General features: G+C 46.3%; 1 protein-coding gene across 1 annotated transcript in view; it reads right to left on the bottom strand.

Moving 5' to 3' along the window:
* The window catches only part of LOC145353375 (rho GTPase-activating protein 6-like), a 554657-nt gene extending 535817 nt beyond the window's left edge, over positions 1 to 18840 (bottom strand). Inside the window, exon 1 of the mRNA XM_080204082.1 lies at positions 18311 to 18840. Coding sequence (XP_080060208.1) covers positions 18311 to 18823 — 513 coding nt within the window. The 5' untranslated portion in view covers positions 18824 to 18840. The remainder of the gene's footprint in view (positions 1 to 18310) is intronic.
* Positions 18841 to 20208: the final 1368 nt, after the last annotated feature.

Here is a 20208-nt window from a genome sequence, read left to right as displayed (position 1 = left end):
TCGGCCAAGCACAAGTCAGGAGTGTGATTAAATACTCTCTATTCGGCTGGATGACAGCACTTGACACCATCTAGGACAATGCAACCAGCTTGATTGGCACCCCATATACCTTCTTAAATATTAATTTCCTCTACCACATGTAATGGCAGAAGTATCTACCATCTACAATTTGCAATGGAACATCTCACCAACCCTCTTTCAACAGTACTTTCCAAACCTGCAATCTGTACCACCTAAAATGTTGGGGGCAGCATTGGTAAAGTGCTACCTGCAAGTTCCCTCAAAGAGTTATGAATCTTTGGAATTCTCTAGCTCAGAGAAGTTTCATCTACGTGAGTTAGATTTTTAATCGCTCTGGACATCAAGTGATGTAGGAAGCAGGAAAGTGGAGTTGAAGCTGTTTCCAAGAAAATAATCCAATTAGAGCGAACAGTCATGTACAAGAATTAATCATAAATATTCAAAAGGATTCTTGATTTACAAGGGGGTGAAAAGTTATCAGGGTCAGCACGAACGTAGGGTTGAAGTTACAATCAGATCAGTCATGTTGATCTCATTGCAGGCTGAAGGGGCTTAGTGGCATACTCCTGCTCTGAATTCATATGTTCATCTGTACAAAAGTTGAATGAATGCCGAAAATTCCTTGAGATTCTACTGGTATGCTATGAAGACTGAATAATCATAGAATCACTACAGTGTATAAGGAGGCCATTCAACCTCTTGAGTCTGCACTGCTTCTCCAACAGAGCATCTTTTTCAGTCCCACCCCTCACTCTATTCCTGTTACCTCATGCATTTATCCCACTAATCCCCCTAACCTGTGAATCTTTGCACTGTGGAGGGAAACAGGAGTGCCCAGAAGAAACCCAAATAGGTACAGGGAGAACGTGCAAATTCCACACAGTCACCCCCAATGCTGGAATGGGACCTGAGTCCCTGGTATTGTGAGGCAGCAGTGCTAGCGACTGTGCCACCATATTGCCCAAAAGCTCAGGGAAACCTGTAAGTGGCTTACATGGGAAAAGTTAAAAGAAAGCCAATTAAATATCAGATCAAATGAGGGAAGGTAGTGGTATTGTCACTGGACTATTAATCAAGAGCTGGGGACCTGTGTTCAAATCCCATTGTGGCAGATGGTGAAACTTGAATTCGATAAAATCTGAAATTAAAAGTCTAACGATGACCATGAAACAATTAGTCATAAAAATCAATTTGGTTCACTAATGTCCTTTCTGGAAGGAAAGCTGTCACCCTTACCTGGTTTTCCCCACATGTGACTCCTGGTCTTAAATGGGCAATAAATGCTGGCCCAGCCAATGATGTAATAATTTTTTAAAACACAATCAAACTGAGAAAAATGTATATTTTTAATTAGAGGATTCTGGGAATCCAGCACAGTTTAAAGCACATTTGAATTTACTATGACAAATCATTAACAGAGCATGCTTGGAAAGCAGAGGTGACTTAGATCCATAGTTCCAAAAGCTTTCGACCAGCAGGATATTTTTCACCTCATCTCTGGATATGTTGTAGTCTAATTGATATAGTCTGATAGCTATGGTTACTAAATAACTCCAATATTATGCTACTACCAGTATGTTAGAAGATAAATTAGATGGATATTGGTCAACTTTTAGATGAAAATTACTATACTCTTACAAAAGATCTTCTGATGTACTGTTATACAATAGAGAGGAAAATGGTCTTGGCTAGAAGCAAAAAATGGGTGATAGCATCAATGGAAAAGAAAATTGGGATGAGCTGCTGATTCGATTCTACCAGTTTCGTAAGAATTCTCAAGACAGATTTCTATCCCAATATTTTTTCTTCTTTTCAGGATGTGGGTATTGCTAATGTGGCTAATGTTTATCACCCAATCCTAGTTGCCCTGAAATGTTGGCTGTAGGTCTTTTCTTGGATTGTTGCAGATCATGTGCTCAAGTTGTTCCCACAACACTGTTAGTTATTACAGGATTTTGACCCAGCATTAATGAAGAATGGACAAAGGAAGTTTAATCAAGAAGCTTCAAATCTAATTTTGAAATAAACTAAGCATTAGTGTATGGCCTATGGGTTGAATACTGCTATATAATAATTCAGCTTGGGATTTAACTCTATAAAGCACTATAAGACTGTGTAATCTTGTTTTTCTTTCAGCTAAGGATATTAATGGATTGCTGAAGGATTCCTAGCCTCAGGTAAAAAGCAGACTACTGCACAATGCGGAATTTTGGGATGAAGAAATAATTGCAGTCCATTCAATCACAGTGTGTTGCAAGTCCTACAGATAAAATAGCACTTTTCGGCTGGATGACAGCACTTGACACCCAATATTCTACAGGCTTTACACCCAATGTTGTGATTTTGCTAAACGCAATGGTGGACAGGTTCCTCTTTCTGTACAGAAGTTAGAAACAACCTTCTGAAGTACAGATGTAGACTTTGTAACATAAAACAAGGAGAAAATCTTTGCTCAGTGAATACTTTCAGTAAACAGGCAATAAAGAGCTACATGCTGAAATTTACTACTCATATTGAAAGCCCAAGAATTAATTTCAAAGACACCCTGCATAGGCCGAGATGCTATTTTTCTTTGTATTTGGTCCCTAAATATCCCTAAATTGTCCTCCTGTTATTGGTCAGTGGGCGAGAATTAATTCACAGTTGTTCTCTTGCCGTCTCTTCCCTGCTACTCATCAGTGACAATACACATACAGTTATGCATTGTTTACTTTCTGGCTGAAGACATCTGGTTCTGCAGCTAAACTGAAGTCAAAATATATCAACATTGACAAGGGTTGAGACCTGTAAAGAGAAACTTAACCATGTGGTCAGCTTTGAATGTTGTAATTTATTTTTTTCCTTCACATCATTTTATGAGATGTAAGTGTTGCTGATAAGATCAGCAGTTGTTGCCTATCCCTAGTTGCCCTTTACGTACAACTGAGTGCCTTCTTGGGCCACATCAGAGGGTAAGTGAGTCAGCCACATGGGTGTGGTGTGGGACTGATGTCACATAGAGGCCTGACTCGGTAAAGATAGCAGGCTTCCTTCCTTGAAGGACATTAAAGCACCAGTTAAGTTTTTTCAAGCTTGCATTTATATAACATCTTTCATATATAGGACATTCCCAAAGCTTTACAGCCCATAAAGTACTTTTGACATGCAGTTACTGTTGGACAATTAACAATTTCATAGTCACTTTTACTGATACCATCTTTCTATTTCCAGATTTTCTTTTCAAACTGAAGTTAAATTCTCAGGCTACAATGATGGGATTTCCAGCCACAGTCCCTGGATTTGATTAGATAAGTTTCATAACAATTGCATTATGACATCTGCAAAAGTAAAAGTATTTAAATTTGACCATTTCTCATGTATGCCTATTGCGAAAGTACTTCTTTAATATTATTGTAAGATTGAAAATATTGTAGTGGGAAAAATGTTGAAAACTGATAAAACGCAATTGTTTCTGTTGAAAACAGATAAAACACAACGGGAGATAATGCTGCAACTTTATAAGCGGGAGATAATGCTGCAACTTTATCGGGAGATAATGCTGCAACTTTATAAGCGGGAGGTAATACTGCAACTTTATAAGACTCTTGTCAGACCCCACTTGGAGTACTGTGCGCAGTTCTGATTGCCTCACTACAAGAAGGATGAGGAAGCTATTGAATGGATGCAGAGGAGATTTACAAGGATGTTGCCTGGATTGGGTGGCACGCCTTATGAGGATAGGTTGAGGGAGCTAGGTCTTTTCTCCCTGGAGAGACGAAGGATGAGAGGCGACCTGATAGAGGTTTAGAACATAGAACATAGAACACTACAGCACAAACAGGCCCTTCGGCCCACGAGTTGCGCCGATCACATCAACACCTACCAATCCATAGACCTATCTATAACCCCCAATCCCATTAAATTCCATATACTCATCCAGAAGTCTTTTAAAAGACCCCAGCGAGTTCACCTCCACCACCACTGACAGCAGCCGATTCCACTCACTCACCACCCTCTGAGTGAAAAAATTACCCCTAACATCACTTCTGTACTTGCCTCCCCGCACCTTCAATCTGTGTCCTCTCATAGCGACTATTTCAACCCGGGGAAATAGCCTCCGAGAATCCACTCTACCCATTTCACTCAACATTTTATAAACTTCTATCAGGTCGCCTCTCAACCTTTGTCTCTCCAGGGAAAAGAGTCCCAGCTCCCTCAACCTAACTTCATAAGGCATGCCTCCCAGTCCAGGCAACATCCTTGTAAATCTCCTCTGTACCCTTTCAATAGCTTCTACGTCCTTCCTATAGTGAGGCGACCAGAACTGCGCACAATACTCCAAATGAGGCCTGACAAGGGTCTTATAAAGTTGCAGCATTACCTCCCGATTCCTAAACTCAATCCCTCGATTAATGAAGGCCACTACACCATTCGCCTTCTTGACCACATCCTCCACCTGCGAGGCCGATTTAAGAGTCCTGTGGACCCGGACCCCAAGATCCTTCTGCTCTTCAACACTACTAAGACTCCTGCCCTTGATAGTGTACTCGTTCATCCCATTGGTTCTGCCAAAATGGACGACTACACATTTATCCGTGTTGAAGTCCATCTGCCACTTCTTCGCCCAGTCCTGCATCCTATTTATGTCCTGCTGCAACTTTTGACATCCTTCCAGGCCATCCACAACACCACCGACCTTCGTGTCATCAGCGAACTTACTTACCCATCCCTCCACTTCCTCATCCAGGTCATTTATGAAAATGACAAACAGCAAGGGTCCTAGAACAGATCCCTGGGGCACTCCACTGGTGACTGACCTCCATGCCGAAAAAGACCCATCCACAACCACTCTCTGCCTTCTGCAGGCAAGCCAGTTCTGGATCCACAAGGCCAAAGGCCCTTGGATCCCATGCCCTCTCACCTTTGCAAGAAGTCTTGCATGGGGGACCTTATCAAACGCTTATCAAGATGCTAAGAGGTATAGGTAGGGTGGATTCTCAGAGGCCATTTCCCAGGGCTGAAATGGTCGCTATGAGAGGACACAGGTTTAAGGTGCTGGGGAGTAGGTACAGAGGAGATGTCAGGGTAAGTTTTTCACACAAAGGGTGGTGAGTGTGTGGAATCGGCTGCCGTCAGTGGTGGTGGAGAAGAACTCGTTGGGGTCTTTCAAGAGAGTTCTGGATGAGTACATGGGATTTAATGGGATGGAGGGTTATAGGCAGGCCTGGTAGGTAGGAATATGATCGGCGCAACTTGTGGGCCAAAGGGCCTGTTTGTGCTGTAGTGTTCTATGTTCTATGTATCGATGAAAGCTACTGAGTAATCACATGATTACTTCAGAAATTTTAGGGTGATTATTTTTCAATAACTTCAGTTTCTTTTTGTTTGAATCTTTTTGCTTTCAACATGTCAATGATGGGAAATGGAATCATTTTCTTTAAAATGTTTATGGTGGGATGTTGGCGTCCCTGGCTGGGTAGCATTAATTGCCCATCTCTGAGGGCTTTTAAGAGTCAACCACATTGCTGTGATTGTAGCCCAGATGAAGTAAGAACAACAGATTTCTTTCCCTAAAGGACATTATCATAATTCATTGACCAATCAACAATAGCTTGATGGTCATTATTAAACTTTTAATTCCAGACTTCTATTGAATTCAGAGTCCACCATCTGCCACAGTGGGATTCAGACTTGGGTGCCCAAAGTATTATCATAAATCTCTGGATTACTAGTCCAGTGACTATGCCACTGCCTCCTTGAATATCATGAACAACCAGGAGGCTCAGTAACCAGAGGATACAAATTTAATATAACTTGTAAAAGAATCAAAGAAAAAGTGAAGAGATTTTTTTAAGTAGTGGGTTGTTGTGAGCTGTAATGCACTGCCTGTAAGAGTGGTGGAAACAGTAGCCTCCTTCTGTGTTACAATTCTATGACCGCATCAACATTAGATACAATATGAGTCAGCTGTATTGAGGAACCCCCCCCCACATTCCTTATCACTATCTATATTACAATCCTACATACATTAATATTTTGACTTAAAAGATGAATTAATCATTGCAAGAAGTCTGCAGTGATTGTAGTAAATATGCTTCTTTAGAATCATAGAATCATAGAACCCTACAGTGCAGAAAGAGGCCCTTCAGCCCATTGAGTCTGCACCGACCATAATCCCACCCAGGCCTTACCCCCATATCCCTATATATTTTACCCGCTAATCCCTCTAACCTAAGCATCTCAGGACACTAAGGGACAATTTTAGCATGGCCAATCAACCTAACCTGCACATCTTTGGACTGTGGGAGGAAACTGGAGCACCCGGAGGAAACCCACGCATACACGAATGCTGTCCAAACTTATTAGCTGGTGGGGTATTGAGCTCTGTAACATAACGCATGATCGAAACCACCGTCACAGTTCTCTGCAGATACTCATTTGATCTCCTGTTGATTCACCTTTGCTGGGACATCTTTCAGGAGATGTCATCATATCACCACCAGTGTTCAACCACACAACCCCCCACAACTCTGCCACTGGTTGTCCACTTGCCCATAGCTGCAGTGCACCAGCTTCCTATACTAATAGGAAAACAGATTCTTCATTCAAAGGCAAACATTAATTTTTCCCTCATGTCCAATACTTTTAGAACTGATCATAGAACATTACAGCACAATTCTGGCTCATTGAGTATGCACTGACTCTTTCGAACAGCAATGTTGTGTTTGTTGAAGTTTATTTATTAGTGTCACAAGTATGCTTACATTAACACTGCAATGAGGTTACTGTGAAAATCCCCTAGTCGCCACACTCCAGCTCCATTTCGGGTACACTGCAGGAGAATTTAGCACAGCCAATTCACCTAACGAGCACATCTTTCGGACTGTGGGAGGAAAGCAGAGCACCCAGAGGAAACCCACGCAGACACGGACAGAATGTACAGACTTCATACAGACAGTGACCTAAGCACTGAATCGAATCCGGGTCCCTGGCGCTGTGAGATAGCAGTGCCACTGTGCCACCCATGTGTGCCCCAGTCCCCTGTCCTTTCTCTATACCTCTGCATTCGTATCTCCTTCAAGTATTTAATTCCTTTTTGAAGGTCACTGCTGAAGCTGTAACCGTCACTCCGCCAGACAATATATTCCAGAACTGAACTGCTTGTTACATAAAGATATTTCCCCTTATGTCACTATTGATACTTTTGCCAATCACTTTAAATCTGTGTTCTCAAGTTATCAGCCCTTCGGTCACTAGAAACATAGGGCAGGATCTTGAATTCAGGCTCTCCATGTGCAAGGTCACCAGACGAGGCTCAAAATCAGGCAAAAACTGGAAATTGCAATTCTTGCAGGCAAGATCGCTATTCCCCCCTCAACCAACCATCTCCCCACTGACCATGTTCACTCTCATAATGGGAGAGAACCTAATTAATAGATTTAAATAAATTTGCATGTATTTAACCACTCTCTCGCTCTCCAAATTATTTCCCATCACTAAATTTTCATAGACTCCCTACAGTGTAGAAAAAGGCCATTGAGTGTGCATACACTCCAACAGAGCATCGCAGACCCTACCCCGTAACCCCACATACTTACCCTTCTAATCCCCTAACCTCACATCTTGGGACACCAAGGGGCAATTTACTATGGTCAGTCCACCTAACCTATATTCCTTGAAATGTGGGAGGAAACCGGAGCACCTGGAGAAAACCCATGCGGATATGGAGAGAATATGCAAACTCCACACAGTCACTGAGGGCAGAATTGAACCTGGGTCCCTGGCACTGGGAAGCAGCAGTGCTAACCACTGTGCCAATATGCCTCACTGACATGACATAGAAGAAGTTCTTGATAGGTTTAACCAAACATAAATCTGTCAAGGGGATCCCTCCAGGGGCACAATGGTTAATATAGCACTCCAGGAGAGAGGTACATGGCTAGAGCCTCGGGGAGCATCAAATGTGAGGACTCTGCTATTTGTGTTGTGGTGGAGTAGACACTGAAGACAATAGGAATGCCAGGGATGATCATGGGGGCAGGGGGTCTGTGGTTGATGCCATGATGATGGCAGGAGTGAGGAGGGTGGGTGGGGGGGGGGGTTTGATGGAGCGCTGGCAATGATTGTGGAGGGTGGGGGAGTTTATTTTTGTTTCTGATCAGAGCACTCTTTAAAGATGTATCTCCAATCTCAGTGGAAACAGTTCTAAGAACCCCATCTCACCAGTGTAAACCATGCCCATTCTTAATGACTCAACATCAGGAGTGAAAAGTGGAGCTGGAGAATTTTGACAAATTCAGGTAAGATCGCTCCCACATTCCCTTCATTTAGTCTAACTAAACCCATCATAATTTTTACCACCTCATATCTCTTAATCTTTTTTATAAGGTAAAAAAACCCAGCTTCTCCATTCTAAGCATGGTACTGTAATCCATCATTCCAAGAACCATGCCAGTAAATCTCTTTTGTATCCTCTCCAAAGTCTTCATGTTGTTCCTCAAGTGTGATACCCAGAATTGGGATAATACTTATGTGGGGACCCACACTAATATTGTATATAAGTCTGGCATAATTTCCTGGCTTTTATATCTGTGTCTCTCTGCAAAAAATTATTCTCCTAGTGTCCGCATGGGTTTCCTCTGGGTGCTCCAGTTTTCTCCCATCATCCGAAAGATGCGCTGGTTAAGTGCATTAGCCATGCTAAATTCTCTCTCAGTGTATCCAAACGGGTGCCAGAGTGTGACGATTAGGGAATTTTCACAGTAACTTCATTGTAGTGTTAATGTAAGCTTACTTGTGACACTAATAAATAAACTTTAAAACTTTATCCCGCATTCTTTATTAAATGCTTTGTTAAGTTGTCTTGCTGCACCTCTTTCAAAATTGCCATTTAGCACATAGTGTCCCGACTAATTCTTTTCACAAAAATGTAGCACCTCATAGTTTTCTGTGTTGAATCTCATTGAGCAAAGTCTGCCCATTCCACCACTCTACATCCTCTTGATGATTTTTACAATTTTTCTCATTGCTTACCAAACTTTCTGTTGCCTACAAATTTTGAAAATGTGGCCATGTACAAGCCATCAAGAATAGTAGGAGTCCTCTTGAAATTCCACCCAACACTTGCCCACAGTACAAAAAAAAGCCATTTGCCACAACTCTTAGTTGAGAGAACAATTAATAAAGCATATAGTATTCTAGGCTTTAAAAATAGAAGCATGGTGTACAAGAAATACAGTAGCATGGCCCCTTTAAGCAGTGATCCTTCACAGACCATGTGGCCAGGCTGGGACCAATGGAGCATGAGCAATGGAACCTGGGCAATCAGAAGTGAAGATGAGCAGTCCTGGTGCTGGAAGGCTTCAATTGGAGTCAGGGAGTTGTTAGGAGTAGACCTGTATTAGTTGTGCTGTTGAACCCTTGTGCAAATAGTTTCTTCTCATCAATAAATCATTTAGTTATTTATTTGTCACACCAAGTTGCCTTGAGTTAGTACAAAAAGCAAGGAGGTTATGTTAAACTTGTACACTGGTTCAGCCTTAAGTGGGTATTGTGTCCAGTTCTAGGCACTTTAGGAAAGATGTGAAGGCTTAGAGAGCATGCAGAAAAGATTCACCAAAATGGTTGCAGGGATGAGGAACTTCAGTTAAGTAGATTGGAGTGGTTGGGACTCTTTTCATAAAGATGATATGATTGAGAGGAGATGTGATTGGGGTACACAATACCATGAGGGGTGTGATAGAGAAAAATCTGCTCCCATTGATGGAAGGATCAAGAATAAGAAGGATAGATTTAAGGTAATTGGCAAAAGTAGTAATGAAGACATGAGGAAAACCTTTTTCACATAGCGAGTGTTTAGGATCTTGAAGGCACTGGCTAAGAGTGGTGTTCAAAGAAATGATTTTAGTTTTTTGAGTCACAACTCCTGTGATTTTTCTTCTGGGTTGCTGGTAACAGTGTCCTTGAGATTCATTCCTGAACATTCTGGACAATCCCGGAGAGTTTGCAACTCTATATTGATTTCACAGTTTACTTCTAACATATTTATAACATAATTAAATCGAGTTATCAATCAAGTTTTAAGATTAAAATGAGAGAATATAAAGGCCCCATATGATCACCATAGTTTACCATTAAATGCTCATACAGGACATCCATCTGTATTTCTCCTTTGTCTGTCTTAGCAAGGATGATAAAACAGTTAAATAAAATAACAGAAGAATTTCAGAAATATACAAGAATAGTATTCCATGATATGTAAGCAAAGATCTTAACTGATTAATTGAGAAGGATTCACTCACCTACTAAAATAACAAAGAGAGGGATTTCAGACCATTCATTAAGTATTTGTGTGATGATACCCCAAGATGTAATTTAAAGGCAAACATTTTTACACTCAGGAGAAGCTCATTAAGCACATTTTTGCTCAACAGATCATTTCCACATACCCATCATGTCCCCATATCCCCCCAAAACCAGATTCTACCAATTGCCTCTCCAACCCATTTACCCTGAGTAGCTTAACGTTCAAGTCTGGTGTCCTGTGTGAAAATGATTCTTTTCATCTTTTTCAACCTTTAGCTTTAAGCAAGTAGCTAAAACCATGGTTACAACATGCTGTTAGGATCCCATATTTATTCATTAACAATACTGTGCTCCTATTGCGATTTGGAAGAATGAATTGTAAAGTTGAATCCAGGCTTATTAAATCAATGTATATAATAGGAAATATTGTTCTTAAGCCAATAAACTTTAATGATGTATGATTACTTCATCATGATCAGAGTTATTTCCATCTGTAGTTTATCAGATGTGACTCATTGATTGCACTCTTACTTCAACTGTCAGAAAGTTGTGGGTTCAAGTCCTATTCCAGAGCCTTGAACACAGAATCTAGTACAGTATCAAAGGATTGCTGCAGTGTTGAAGGTGCTGGCTTTCATATGAAATATTAAACCTGCTCCCTCAAGTCTAAGTAAAAGATCACATTGCAGTACTATCTTCCAGTATCCTGCCCAACATTTATCCTCCAACCAAGACCTACAAACCATCTCTACCATGTCTGGTCATTTTTAACTGATGCACGACCTCCTTATGACTACATTCCAAAAGTAATTTGTTGGCTGGAATGTACTTTGAAACATCTTGAGATTATGAAAGGCACAATATAACTGCAAGTCTTTTGTTGTTGTTGGTCTCAAAATGTTCCCTCTACACAATATTTTGAAGGTTAAATTCTATAACTGGATTATTGGATGTTTTTTATAGTTGACGTAACATAGCATGAACATTTCTCATGATCACCTGTACTTTATATTAAAACTCTGTGACATACTGTAGCAACTGCTCCTTGATTGCCAATCTCATACAAAGAGGAAGATCAAACAATATAATTGGTACTGAAATAGGCTAAAGTGGAAATTTGAATGTTATTGTACTACAACCATGTGTTTTTAATTTCTTCAAATAATCAGAATATATCTGATCAAACATTACATAAATGTGAATTTACTTTTGCTAGTTGTATACATGATTTTTACATTGGATTTTTTTCTATGACAAATGGGCTTACATTGGTTAATTCATGGCTCTTCCACCCAAATGTAGACTCTCACTGATGGCCAAAGACCATTGGATTGGATCCTTCCTTATGCTTTATATTGCTTTAGCACAAAAAACTGTGAGTTGTACTCAAGACGCATAAAAGTATTTGCAACAGAAAGTAGAGACGTGTTATGGAAATACGTTTAATAAGATATGTCACGAAGAAGACTTTATACTTAAGTTATTGTTTATAAATGACTAACGGACACCAGGATTTTCCAACACTTTGATACAAAAGGCTGTCACACATATTCAACACTCATTAGCCCATTCTGGCATGAACATCTGCATTAAGAATATATTGGTTTCTTACTGGTAAGTGAGTGATCTCCAAATATGCCATGTACCATTGACTGACATTCATAGAAAAAAATTATTTGTCTCTCATGGCAATCTCCGATTGGCTTCCAATCATCCCTCTGTATTGCACTGATGGGAGGCTGGGCCTTGCATTGCTCTACACCACCCTCTTTAAAAAGCTAAGATGAAATAGGCATAATTTTAACATTTTTCCACAGATTAAGGAGAGGTGGTGGCTCAGTGATATTGGACGAGTAATCCAGTGGCTCAGGTTAATGCTTTCGGGATATGAGTTCAAATTTCACTAGGACAGCTGTCAACGTAACATCCGCTCCCGTTAACCCGGCCCTGTGTTAATGTTCATTCCCATTGTCCCTGCCCTGTGTTAATGTCCACTCCTGTTAACCCCGCCCTGTGTTAATGTCCCCTCCCATTAACCCGGCCCTGTGTTAATGTCCCCTCCCGTTAACCCGGCCCTGTGTTAATGTCCCCTCCCGTTAACCCGGCCCTGTGTTAATGTCCCCTCCCGTTAACCCAGCCCTGTGTTAATGTCCCCTCCCGTTAACCCGGCCCTGTGTTAATGTCCCCTCCCGTTAACCCGGCCCTGGGTTAATGTCCACTCCCGTTAACCCAGCCCTGTGTTAATGTCCCCTCCCGTTAACCCGGCCCTGTGTTAATGTCCCCTCCCGTTAACCCGGCCCTGTGTTAATGTCCCCTCCCGTTAACCCGGCCCTGTGTTAATGTCCCCTCCCGTTAACCCGGCCCTGTGTTAATGTCCCCTCCCGTTAACCCGGCCCTGTGTTAATGTCCCCTCCCGTTAACCCGGTCCTGTGTTAATGTCCCCTCCCGTTAACCCGGCCCTGTGTTAATATCCCCTCCCGTTATCCCGGCCCTGGGTTAATGTCCACTCCCGTTAACCCGGCCCTGTGTTAATGTCCACTCCCGTTAACCCGGCCCTGTGTTAATGTCCCCTCCTGTTAACCCGGCCCTGTGTTAATGTCCCCTCCCGTTAACCCGGCCCTGTGTTAATGTCCTCTCCCGTTAACCCGGCCCTGGGTTAATGTCCACTCCCGTTAACCCGGCCCTGGGTTAATGTCCTCTCCCATTAACCCGGCCCTGTGTTAATGTCCCCTCCCGTTATCCCGGCCCTGTGTTAATGTCCCCTCCCGTTAACCCGGCCCTGTGTTAATGTCCACTCCCGTTAACCCGGCCCTGTGTTAATGTCCCCTCCCGTTAACCCGGCCCTGTGTTAATGTCCACTCCCGTTAACCCAGCCCTGGGTTAATGTCCCCTCCCGTTAACCCGGCCCTGTGTTAATGTCCACTCCCGTTAACCCGGCCCTGTGTTAATGTCCACTCCCGTTAACCCGGCCCTGTGTTAATGTTCTCTCCCGTTAACCCAGCCCTGGGTTAATGTCCCCTCCCGTTATCCCGGCCCTGTGTTAATGACCACTCCCGTTATCCCGGCCCTGTGTTAATGTCCCCTCCCGTTAACCCGGCCCTGTGTTAATGTTCTCTCCCGTTAACCCAGCCCTGTGTTAATGTCCCCTCCCGTTAACCCGGCCCTGTGTTAATGTCCCCTCCCGTTAACCCGGCCCTGTGTTAATGTCCTCTCCTGTTAACCCAGTCTTGTGTTAATGTCCCCTCCCGTTAACCCGGCCCTGTGTTAATGTCCCCTCCCGTTAACCCGGCCCTGTGTTAATGTCCCCTCCCGTTAACCCGGCCCTGTGTTAATGTCCCCTCCCGTTAACCCGGCCCTGTGTTAATGTCCCCTCCCGTTAACCCGGCCCCGTGTTAATGTTCTCTCCCGTTAACCCGGCCCTGGGTTAATGTCCTCTCCCGTTAACCCGGCCCTGTGTTAATGTCCCCTCCCGTTAACCCGGCCCTGTGTTAATGTCCACTCCCGTTAACCCGGTCCTGTGTTAATGTCCTCTCCCGTTAACCCGGCCCTGTGTTAATGTCCTCTCCCGTTAACCCGGTCCTGTGTTAATGTCCTCTCCCGTTAACCCGGCCCTGTGTTAATGTCCCCTCCCGTTAACCCAGCCCTGTGTTAATGTCCTCTCCCGTTAACCCGGCCCTGGGTTAATGTCCACTCCCGTTAACCCGGCCCTGGGTTAATGTCCCCTCCCGTTAACCCAGCGCTGTGTTAATGTCCCCTCCCGTTAACCCGGCCCTGTGTTAATGTCCACTCCCGTTAACCCGGCCCTGTGTTAATGTCCTCTCCCGTTAACCCGGCCCTGTGTTAATGTCCCCTCCCGTTATCCCGGCCCTGTGTTAATGTCCACTCCCGTTAACCCGGCCCTGTGTTAATGTCCACTCCCGTTAACCCGGCCCTGTGTTAATGTCCCCTCCCGTTATCCCGGCCCTGTGTTAATGTCCCCTCCCGTTAACCCGGCCCTGTGTTAATGTCCTCTCCCGTTAACCCGGCCCTGGGTTAATGTCCCCTCCCGTTAACCCAGCCCTGTGTTAATGTCCACTCCCGTTAACCCGGCCCTGTGTTAATGTCCACTCCCGTTAACCCAGCCCTGTGTTAATGTCCACTCCCGTTAACCCAGCTCTGTGTTAATGTCCCCTCCCGTTAACCCGGCCCTGTGTTAATGTCCCCTCCCGTTAACCCGGCCCTGTGTTAATGTCCTCTCCCATTAACCCGGCCCTGAGTTAATGTCCCCTCCCATTAACCCGGCCCTGTGTTAATGTCCTCTCCCGTTAACCCGGCCCTGGGTTAATGTCCACTCCCGTTAACCCGGCCCTGTGTTAATGTCCCCTCCCGTTAACCCGGCCCTGGGTTAATGTCCTCTCCCGTTAACCAAGCCCTGTGTTAATGTCCTCTCCCGTTAACCCGGCCCTGTGTTAATGTCCTCTCCCGTTAAACCGGCCCTGTGTTAATGTCCCCTCCCGTTAACCCAGCCCTGTGTTAATGTCCCCACCCGTTAACCCGGCCCTGTGTTATTGTCCTCTCCCGTTAACCCGGCCCTGTGTTAACATCCTCTCCCGTTAACCCGGCCCTGTGTTAATGTCCCCTCCCGTTAACCCGGTCCTGTGTTAATGTCCCCTCCCGTTAACCCGGCCCTGTGTTAATATCCCCTCCCGTTATCCCGGCCCTGGGTTAATGTCCACTCCCGTTAACCCGGCCCTGTGTTAATGTCCACTCCCGTTAACCCGGCCCTGTGTTAATGTCCCCTCCTGTTAACCCGGCCCTGTGTTAATGTCCCCTCCCGTTAACCCGGCCCTGTGTTAATGTCCTCTCCCGTTAACCCGGCCCTGGGTTAATGTCCACTCCCGTTAACCCGGCCCTGGGTTAATGTCCTCTCCCATTAACCCGGCCCTGTGTTAATGTCCCCTCCCGTTATCCCGGCCCTGTGTTAATGTCCCCTCCCGTTAACCCGGCCCTGTGTTAATGTCCACTCCCGTTAACCCGGCCCTGTGTTAATGTCCCCTCCCGTTAACCCGGCCCTGTGTTAATGTCCACTCCCGTTAACCCAGCCCTGGGTTAATGTCCCCTCCCGTTAACCCGGCCCTGTGTTAATGTCCACTCCCGTTAACCCGGCCCTGTGTTAATGTCCACTCCCGTTAACCCGGCCCTGTGTTAATGTTCTCTCCCGTTAACCCAGCCCTGGGTTAATGTCCCCTCCCGTTATCCCGGCCCTGTGTTAATGACCACTCCCGTTATCCCGGCCCTGTGTTAATGTCCCCTCCCGTTAACCCGGCCCTGTGTTAATGTTCTCTCCCGTTAACCCAGCCCTGTGTTAATGTCCCCTCCCGTTAACCCGGCCCTGTGTTAATGTCCCCTCCCGTTAACCCGGCCCTGTGTTAATGTCCTCTCCTGTTAACCCAGTCTTGTGTTAATGTCCCCTCCCGTTAACCCGGCCCTGTGTTAATGTCCCCTCCCGTTAACCCGGCCCTGTGTTAATGTCCCCTCCCGTTAACCCGGCCCTGTGTTAATGTCCCCTCCCGTTAACCCGGCCCTGTGTTAATGTCCCCTCCCGTTAACCCGGCCCCGTGTTAATGTTCTCTCCCGTTAACCCGGCCCTGGGTTAATGTCCTCTCCCGTTAACCCGGCCCTGTGTTAATGTCCCCTCCCGTTAACCCGGCCCTGTGTTAATGTCCACTCCCGTTAACCCGGTCCTGTGTTAATGTCCTCTCCCGTTAACCCGGCCCTGTGTTAATGTCCTCTCCCGTTAACCCGGTCCTGTGTTAATGTCCTCTCCCGTTAACCCGGCCCTGTGTTAATGTCCCCTCCCGTTAACCCAGCCCTGTGTTAATGTCCTCTCCCGTTAACCCGGCCCTGGGTTAATGTCCACTCCCGTTAACCCGGCCCTGGGTTAATGTCCCCTCCCGTTAACCCAGCGCTGTGTTAATGTCCCCTCCCGTTAACCCGGCCCTGTGTTAATGTCCACTCCCGTTAACCCGGCCCTGTGTTAATGTCCTCTCCCGTTAACCCGGCCCTGTGTTAATGTCCCCTCCCGTTATCCCGGCCCTGTGTTAATGTCCACTCCCGTTAACCCGGCCCTGTGTTAATGTCCACTCCCGTTAACCCGGCCCTGTGTTAATGTCCCCTCCCGTTATCCCGGCCCTGTGTTAATGTCCCCTCCCGTTAACCCGGCCCTGTGTTAATGTCCTCTCCCGTTAACCCGGCCCTGGGTTAATGTCCCCTCCCGTTAACCCAGCCCTGTGTTAATGTCCACTCCCGTTAACCCGGCCCTGTGTTAATGTCCACTCCCGTTAACCCAGCCCTGTGTTAATGTCCACTCCCGTTAACCCAGCCCTGTGTTAATGTCCCCTCCCGTTAACCCGGCCCTGTGTTAATGTCCCCTCCCGTTAACCCGGCCCTGTGTTAATGTCCTCTCCCATTAACCCGGCCCTGAGTTAATGTCCCCTCCCATTAACCCGGCCCTGTGTTAATGTCCTCTCCCGTTAACCCGGCCCTGGGTTAATGTCCACTCCCGTTAACCCGGCCCTGTGTTAATGTCCCCTCCCGTTAACCCGGCCCTGGGTTAATGTCCTCTCCCGTTAACCAAGCCCTGTGTTAATGTCCTCTCCCGTTAACCCGGCCCTGTGTTAATGTCCTCTCCCGTTAAACCGGCCCTGTGTTAATGTCCCCTCCCGTTAACCCAGCCCTGTGTTAATGTCCCCACCCGTTAACCCGGCCCTGTGTTATTGTCCTCTCCCGTTAACCCGGCCCTGTGTTAACATCCTCTCCCGTTAACCCGGCCCTGTGTTAATGTCCCCTCCCGTTAACCCAGCCCTGTGTTAATGTTCTCTCCCGTTAACCCAGCCCTGTGTTAATATCCCCTCCCGTTAACCCGGCCCTGTGTTAATATCCCCTCCCGTTAACCCGGCCCTGTGTTAATGTCCACTCCCGTTAACCCGGCCCTGTGTTAATGTCCTCTCCCGTTAACCCGGCCCTGTGTTAATGTCCACTCCCGTTAACCCGGCCCTGTGTTAATGTCCTCTCCCGTTAACCCGGCCCTGTGTTAATGTCCCCTCCCGTTAACCCGGCCCTGTGTTAATGTCCCCTCCCGTTAACCCGGCCCTGGGTTAATGTCCTCTCCCGTTAACCCGGCCCTGGGTTAATGTCCCCTCCCGTTAACCCGGCCCTGGGTTAATGTCCCCTCCCGTTAACCCGGCCCTGTGTTAATGTCCTCTCCCGTTAACCCGGCCCTGTGTTAATGTCCCCTCCCGTTTACCCGGCCCTGTGTTAATGTTCTCTCCCGTTAACCCGGCCCTGTGTTAATGTCCCCTCCCGTTAACCCGGCCCTGTGTTAATGTCCACTCCCGTTAACCCGGCCCTGTGTTAATGTCCTCTCCCGTTAACCCGGCCCTGTGTTAATGTCCACTCCCATTAACCCGGCCCTGTGTTAATGTCCACTCCCGTTAACCCGGCCCCGGGTTGATGTCGATCATTGTTAACATAGAACTGTGGTCTTGTTGATGGGGTCAATTTGAGGTCATCTGATAATGTCATAATTTACAAAGTGATTAGTGCAACAAAAAAGTAATTATATACCGATTGGTCAGAATAATTCTCCGCTGCTGTTTGGAGTTGATCTAAAGTGAGATCGCTCTTCAAAAGACAAAACTACCAGCAGATTTTTCAAAGGACTGATTATATTTGAATATATTACACACATGATTGATAGCAACAGTGTGTGGTTTGGAGATATTGGTGGTAATTGCGCTGACTTATTGAGTTCATTCCTTCTCAGTTCTGGGATACACAAATTCACCTGTAAGTCTCCGCTCAACTCATCATTTAGCGAAGCCAAAAACAACTCAACTCAACTGACCACCCGGCAAAGCAATGAAGTGAACCTGTTTGCCAATAACATAAGTATCAAATCCCTCACACATACACTCCCGGGCACCCAGGAGGAGTTTATTATTCAAGCTCAATAGATGGTTCCTACCTCTGACCTGCAGACCATGTAGGACTGGCTGTTGGGCTGGTGGGGCTTCCTCTGCAGCCATCTCCTGGGGGAGAAGAGCGTGTTGCTGACCCCCGGGCTCTGGGCTTGGTTCTTGGCAAGGAAGGAGAGGTCCCAGGCTGGCGTCCTCTTCACCCTGGGGTCGTGCTCGAAGCTGAAGTGGGTGGAGAGGGATTTCTGCAGCGGGGCGCGGGGGCAGTGCCTGGGGCGCAGCGAGCGGGGGGCGGCCAAGCTCTCGGCCGAGCTGCGGGGGGACAGGGGGCTGCTGGCGGCGGTGTACCTGGAGCTCAGACAGGTGCTGCCCGGGACATCCAGATCGTCCGCCGCCCCCAGCTCCGTGTCCGTGCTGTACCCGCGGATGATCGCCGAGTCCAGGCTCCGGGTCTGGTGCAACTTTCTCTTCGATACGCTCTTTGCCGATGACGAGGAGCAAGAGAAGACAGTGTTTAACCATCCAGCAGCTGCTCCACCTTGGTACAAACCTTGCGTGGACATCTTTTGGTGGGGGGTGGGGGAGGAAGCTTTGCTTCGCCGCTGCTGGAGTTTAGACTTCCCTCGGCGTCTTGTTTATCCTTCCAAATGGAAATGAACTTGACCTCATCAGCCGAGGCTCAAGTCCAGAGAAAGTGGAAGGTGGGGGGCTTGCCAGAGGGAAGGCGCTGCCCTCTGCACCGTCAAAGCACTTGGGAGGGAAGGTCCAGCAGGAGGTTCTCTATCTTAGCCCTGGTGGGTGAGCTGGGGCGATGATCGGGATGAGATTTGACACGGGGAGAGGGGGAGGAGAGAGGGGAGGCAGAGTCCCAGGCAGCGCCACTAAACTCACATCCTGCACGCCACACTCAAACTTGGCAAAGTCCTGTTAACCCTGGCAGGGCTGCACTGTGTCTGTCCCCTACACGCGGAACCGACTGTCAAATTCTGAAATCAGTCACAACGGAGCACGCTGCAAACACTCCGCAGATCAGGGCAGCAACTCCGACAGAAAGGCAGGCAGCCCCTCCAGGTCGATGCATGCGTGCAAAAAGTAAGACCTTTATAGAAGCGGTTTCCACACCAAATAGATGTTCCCAAGGTGCTTTGTATTCGAAACAAAACTTTCCAGTGTCAATACTATTGTAGGAAAGCCAGGAAGTCCTCTCCAACCTCAATGTGATAATGATCATGTAATCTGCTTCTGACGCGTTGCTTAAGGTATCAAAATTGGATAGGGGCAGTAGCCAAATAACTCCTGCTCTTCAAATCCAGTGAGCAATTTAATATTAGCCTCTCCACTCTCAGTGCAATTCACTCTGCCACTGTTACACCTCTGAGTTCTGATCAGAACTCCCCACTCACCTGACCAAAGGGCAGAGCCCTGAAAGCTAGTGGCTTGTGCTACCAAATAAACCTGTTGGACTTTAACCTGGTGTTGTGAGACTTCTTACTGTGTTTACCCCAGGCCAACGCCAGCATCTCCACATCATGACACCACTGAGTGCCAGGTCCAGGGATTTTATACTCCAGCACCTGGTGAGAAATTTGAATTATTATTCCCCCCAACACAGAAACACCAAGTACCAGCATGGAGCCCTGGCCGATATTGAGATAGCCTTACAACTGGAAGATATTAGAACTGTTTTTAAGGAAAATGGAGAAAACGGTGCAGGGAAGGGGCAAAAGTGAAATAACATTAAATTACTGCAGATGTTGGAATATGAAACAAAAACAAAAAATGCTGGAAAATCTCAGCAGGTTTAACAGCATCTGTGGAGAGAACAGAATTAACCAGTGGAACTTTTCTATACCACGCTTGCCACAGAAATAGTAGTGGTAAGGACATGAACCATGCAAAGGGATGAGCACAGCCAGAAATTCCCATCCCATGTTTGGAGTCTAGATGA

Source organism: Carcharhinus amblyrhynchos, chromosome 15 (genome assembly GCF_965287045.1).
Source record: "Carcharhinus amblyrhynchos chromosome 15, sCarAmb.v2.hapA, whole genome shotgun sequence".
Taxonomy (NCBI): domain Eukaryota; kingdom Metazoa; phylum Chordata; class Chondrichthyes; order Carcharhiniformes; family Carcharhinidae; genus Carcharhinus; species Carcharhinus amblyrhynchos.
Note: the sequence above shows the minus strand (reverse complement) of the source record. Positions and strands in the feature narration are given on the sequence as shown.